At 35.8% G+C, this 5,737-nt stretch overlaps 1 protein-coding gene across 1 annotated transcript; it reads left to right on the forward strand.

Moving 5' to 3' along the window:
• The first annotated feature begins 2,829 nt into the window (after positions 1 to 2,829).
• LOC131644911 (ras-related protein RABA1f-like) lies at positions 2,830 to 4,511 on the forward strand. Its single transcript, XM_058915522.1, has 2 exons — positions 2,830 to 3,314; positions 3,905 to 4,511. Exons 1-2 carry the CDS (start codon positions 3,094 to 3,096, stop codon positions 4,335 to 4,337), a joined length of 654 nt encoding a protein of 217 aa, XP_058771505.1. The 5' UTR covers positions 2,830 to 3,093; the 3' UTR covers positions 4,338 to 4,511.
• Positions 4,512 to 5,737: the final 1,226 nt, after the last annotated feature.

Genomic DNA, 5,737 nt, shown 5'->3' on the forward strand with positions numbered 1-5,737 from the left:
TGTCAAATTTATAACAAAAATACTGCCCAAAAGAGAAATTTGCTATTACGAGGGTTAATACGAAAATTAACTTCCATAATATCCGCTGAGTTGTAAAATAATTACCCTATCATGAATTCAAAATGTGTCCAAGGGTTAGTCCGAAACTTATGCAGCGTTTAGGGTGGAAAAGAGAAAATATTCTCCATCTTCTTCTTCAAAACATCTTCAAAACCCAACTTTCGAAAACAAATCCAAATCTAAAAAGAAAAATTGATAATGATGAATAGTGAAAAGAAATCTAGATTTTTAAAGGTAAAAATAAGAAGAAAAAACTCAGATTAAAAAAATTCAAATCTAAAAATATTCTTCATCTTTCATCATCAATCATCCATCATCCATCATCCATCATCTTAATCTTCAATTATATTTATCTTCCATTGGATCCACCACATGTTATTAATTCTTTTTTCTTCATAATGAAAAAGTGAAACTTTTATGGGTAATGATAACATGTGCCGACACATGTTAAGAACCAAATAAAGAAACTTTATTTTAGAAATGTGTATTGAATTAATTACAAATACATAATTAATTTTATTTTATATTTTATTCAAGACAAATTCTTAAATAGAAATTTTTTAACATGTACCCTTAGAACAAATGTTTTTTTTAGATAAAGAGAAATATATTAAAAAAGAAGAAGATACAAAAGACAACAAAGAGAAGGCCCCTTAGTTACAAAGCCTAATCCTAGGGGTGCCTTCTTTGTCCAACAAAAAATGCCTAGTTAAGTCATAATGTAAAAAAGAAAACCAAGTGAAGTGCTTATAATGAAAACCAAGGTTAGCCATAAAATCGGCACAAAAATTGGCTTCACGGTAGATGTGCGTGATCATGAAGTCCATCTCTAATGTATACACACAACACTTTAGCCAACGAGCCTTGATTTTCCACGGGACAATCTTAGGATTGGAAAAATCCTTTACCACGAGAATGCAGTCCGTTTCAATCCACAACTTCTTCCAATTTAACTCCAATGCTTTTTCAATTGCCAGCATTGCTGCCCATAGCCCAGCAGTCACCGAATTTCCTTCGTCTAAGATGTCACAGAAGCTTCCCAAATGATCCGCTTTGTAATTGCGAAAAATACCGCCACAAGAGCTTATCATGGGGGAACCCTTGGCCACGCCGTCTATGTTACACTTTATCCAACCGAAGGGAGGAGGACACCAGTTTCCCACCATTCTCACACCAGTAGCAATATTAGAACAACAGTTTTCCCATGTTATCAAGGCATCTTCAAATCTGGCAGTGTTCCTAGCTCTCCACAATTGATAAAACGTGTTGGCAACAGTAGCATAGATCACAACTTTGGCTTAATCCGATCAGCTCTATTAAACAAAACGCAAACAATCTTCTAAATTACATAAGCTTTTGCACTGCAATTTTCCAGCTATCCAGTTCCATAATTTCTTCGCAAATATGCAGTAAAAAAAGATGTGTTGGGCACTTTCATCCGATGTCTTACAAATGGAACACATGGACGGAAAAGAGAGGCCTCGAATCTTGAGGTTCTCATCCGAAGGCATCTTCTTGTGGATATATCTCCAAACAATCATGGAGTGTGTTGGAGGAATATTATTATGCCAAGGAAAGGAGACCCAAGCAGCATTATGGTGAGGTTTCAAAATAAATTCGTATGCCCGTTTGACAGTTAAAATACCATCCTCTGCTGCAATCCAAACCAAGGTGTCCACGACATCTGGAGAAATAATAGAATTGGAGATGATGTTGATAAGGTTAGGGTAGGCTGTAAGCACATTCTCAGGGATCTCCCATCTTCCATTGATCAGCCAATCCTCCATCTTCACCGTAAGAGAATTATGAAAAACCGTAGGGATTTTAAAAACATCTACAAGAGATTTCCCTAGCCAATTGTCCATCCAAAAGTTGATTTTGCTTCCATTTCCAATCATCCATTGACAATTATCCTTAACCATGGAGATCTTCCCCTTGATGCTGCTCTAAATTGAAGATTTTATAGAGTAACCAATGAATCTGTTTTTTCTCTTCACTCTAGCAGCAAGAACCGTGGCCCAGGTATTTTGCTCTTGAAGAAAATTCCAGCAAAGAGTCATGTTGGTAGCCTCATTGAACACTTGAACGGACTTCAGACCAAGACCCCCCTCCTTGTAACCAGTGCAGCAAGTTTTCCAATTGACAGTGATCATCTTTTTCTTTTTCTTGTCCATACTCCCGCTCTATATAAAGTTCCTCATCCACTTCTCCATAAGCTTGATGATACTAGAAGGTCAACAATAAATTGTCATACAATGAATCAGCATACTGTGTATTACTGCTTTGACAAGTTGAACTCTCTCAGCCATGGACAAGAGGCTGCCCTTCCAAGCTGTCAGCTTCAATTTTATCCTATCTGCCAAGAAAAGAAAGTGAGCAGCCTTAGAACAAATGTTAGCATTAGCATTACTCAACTTTTCTTTGACATCACCTTAACATGTTTGAAAAAAAAATTAATATAGATGAATAATCTTATATACATATTAAACAAATCTGAACAAAAAATTCAAATTTAAATAAAAAAATCTATTTTTATATCTAATCCTTTTTATTTTACGTAAAATATTTTATACTCGAAGTATAATTAAACTTTATTACAATATTGTATGTGAAGTAATTTTTTAAAAGAAATATTAAATATTAAATAATAGTAATATTATCATAATCTCACAATTTTAGGAAAATTAATCATAATTTACAATGATTAATATTTAAAGGATTAAAATGAATAATTGGTGATTTACTAGTAATAATTTGTTTGGCAATTAGGTTACCCTTGCGACAATTCCCAAAACCAAACACAAAAACTACCAACAAAAAACCTTCCGCATAACAAAACACACACATTGCTGTTTCATTCAATTATTACCTTCACGCTCTGTTTTTCCTTTTTCTCTCTTAACGTTATTCCAAATCTGATGATTATTAACATATTCAAATCTCAGCAACCCAATTGAATCTCAAAGATCAAAATCTTTTTTTTTTTCATTCTCTCTGGCCAAACACCATTGAGAAAAAAAGGGTGTGTGGCAAATGGGGGCGTATAGAGCTGATGATGATTATGATTATCTGTTTAAGGTTGTTCTGATTGGTGATTCTGGTGTTGGAAAATCCAACCTTTTGTCTAGATTCACCAAAAATGAATTTAGCCTTGAATCTAAATCCACCATTGGTGTTGAGTTTGCTACCAGAAGCATTAAGGTTGATGATAAGGTTATCAAGGCTCAGATTTGGGATACTGCTGGCCAAGAAAGGTTAACAACATTCTTTTCCTCTTGTTCTACATTAGGTTTTTTAAATGTATGAATTTCTATAATTTTTATTGTGATTGCTTATAAGACGAATTATCTCTGTAGCACCGACACCTCTGAAAACAATTGTCTCCGTGTCTGTGTCTGACACTTCTGATTGTTTAATATTGATATTGGACCTCAATGCAGATAGATAAATGTATGAATTTCTATGATTTGATTGTGATAACTTAGAAGATAGCACCGACGCCTCTGAAAAAGCTGTGTTTGTGTGTAATGCATGTGATTGCGTTTAATATTGATATTGGACCTCAATGCTTATAGATAAATGTATGAATTTTTATGATTTTATTGTGATAACTTAGAAGATGCATTATTTCCGTAGCACCGACACCTTTGAAAAAGCTGTGTTTGTGTGTAATACATGTGATTGTGTCTGTGTGACAGTTGTGATTACGTTTAATGTTGATATTGGACCTTAATGCAGATAGATAAATGTATGAATTTCGATGATTTGATTGTGATAGCTTAATTTATTCTAGATCCTAACATTTATGCGGTTATTTCTTGTTGATTATGGAATTTGTATAAAGGTATCGAGCGATTACGAGTGCATACTATAGAGGAGCTGTTGGTGCATTACTAGTCTATGATGTTACACGCCATGTTACATTTGAGAATGTGGAGAGATGGTTAAAGGAGCTGAGAGACCACACGGACGCCAACATTGTCGTGATGCTTGTTGGTAACAAAGCTGACTTGCGTCATTTGCGAGCGGTTTCAACTGAAGATTCAACAGCTTTTGCAGAGAGGGAGAACACGTTTTTCATGGAAACATCTGCGCTTGAGTCGTTGAACGTTGAAAATGCTTTCACTGAAGTGCTGACACAGATCTACCGTGTTGTGAGCAAGAAAGCCCTTGAGATTGGTGATGATCCAGCAGCGCTACCGAAAGGACAGACGATTGATGTTGGATCTCGGGATGATGTGTCCGCTGTGAAGAAATCTGGATGCTGCTCTTCTTGAGCTTGCAGTAAAATTTTCTGTATTTTTTTTACTGTAAACCTATGCCATGTTTATATTCTTAGGAGTGATGCTAACTTTTCGGCATTGGTCTGTAGTAAAATCTGTTCAATATTAGTTAGATGTTCAGGAAACAGGCACTTTCATTTTTCTTGGTTCATCTTTCTGTTGAAGCTATTCATTTATCTAATTTCAGGTTTATTGAATATTTAAGTGACTCGAGTCACGGAAGTCGGTTTCAACTTCTGTGGAGATTAAAAGAGTCGTCCTTATAGTATATGATCATTTTGATTTTTCTTGTTTTACAAGTATTTGCTGAGAGTGTTGTGTAAATTTGTTCAAAGGCTTTTTCATTTTGTTTGTTCCTGTCTAAGCAAGCAGTAATTTGATTTTTGCATGCTATCTTTAGAAGTTGCAAAACACAATTTGGTAAAAATAGCTTCTGACTATGTACTCCAAAAACAGAAGGACAAAGCTGTTTGTTAATTATTTTGAGAAGTTAAAAACTTTCTTGTGGTATGGAAATATTATTTTTAGAGTTGGGAAAGGAATTTTGCCAATTTTAAACATTTTGCCAATTTTAAACATGATTTTGTCTTTGTTAGATGATGTGTTGAAGGTATGCTACAAAACATAATCAAGGTGAAAATGAAAATAGGGTAGGTTCACATTATGCTTTAGATTTGATCTGGCTCTATCAATTTACACAAATTGAATGTAAATAGATAAATTGACTAATCATTTTCAAAATACTTGAAAACTTGAACGTGACACACATTCTATTGAAGGTATAAGCTGTATTAGTATTAGCCTATCTTTGTAACTGACAGCTGTCAGTCTCAATAGGATATTACCTGCTATCACAGGTTTCTCACTTGTGCTATATAATGCACAAGTGCTCTTTGTAACTGAAATCAATGAATGAAAAATATCAATTCTGTTATAACAGAAAATGAAACTCTCTCTCTACCTTTCTATTTTCTCTAATATGGTATCAGATTTCTGAATTGGTCCATGGCTTTCGTCACTCCGCCGTCATCGCCGCCGCACTCTAACCTTGGTTCACCGGACGATCCGCCGGTGGTGCCACCGGTTTCTGACGATTCTCGTCGTCTTCACTTCTCGCTCAAGATCGCGCAGAAGCTAGATGAAAAGAACTTTCATCTATGGCGCCAACAGGTGGAGCCGTATATCAATGCTCATGATCTCACCGATCTGGTGGTCTGTGCTCGTGTTCCTCCTAAATTTCTTTCTGAAGCTGCTCGCCGTGCCGGTTCGTTCAATCCGGCGTACTCCGCGTGGATCCACAAGGATCAGATGCTTCTCTCGTGGCTTCAGTCCACGTTATCGAGCGAGATCCTCTCACGCGTGCTTGGATGCTCGCATTCGCACGAACTTTAGGA

This window comes from Vicia villosa, linkage group LG1 (assembly GCF_029867415.1).
Source record: "Vicia villosa cultivar HV-30 ecotype Madison, WI linkage group LG1, Vvil1.0, whole genome shotgun sequence".
NCBI classification, from domain to species: domain Eukaryota; kingdom Viridiplantae; phylum Streptophyta; class Magnoliopsida; order Fabales; family Fabaceae; genus Vicia; species Vicia villosa.

Excerpts from the sequence above, each read along its gene's own strand:
- LOC131644911 (XM_058915522.1), top strand. The coding sequence starts at position 3,094 with ATGGGGGCGTATAGAGCTGATGATGATTATGATTATCTGTTTAAGGTT. Across the intron at positions 3,315-3,904 it reads GATACTGCTGGCCAAGAAAG|GTATCGAGCGATTACGAGTG; the intron begins GTTAACAACATT and ends ATTTGTATAAAG.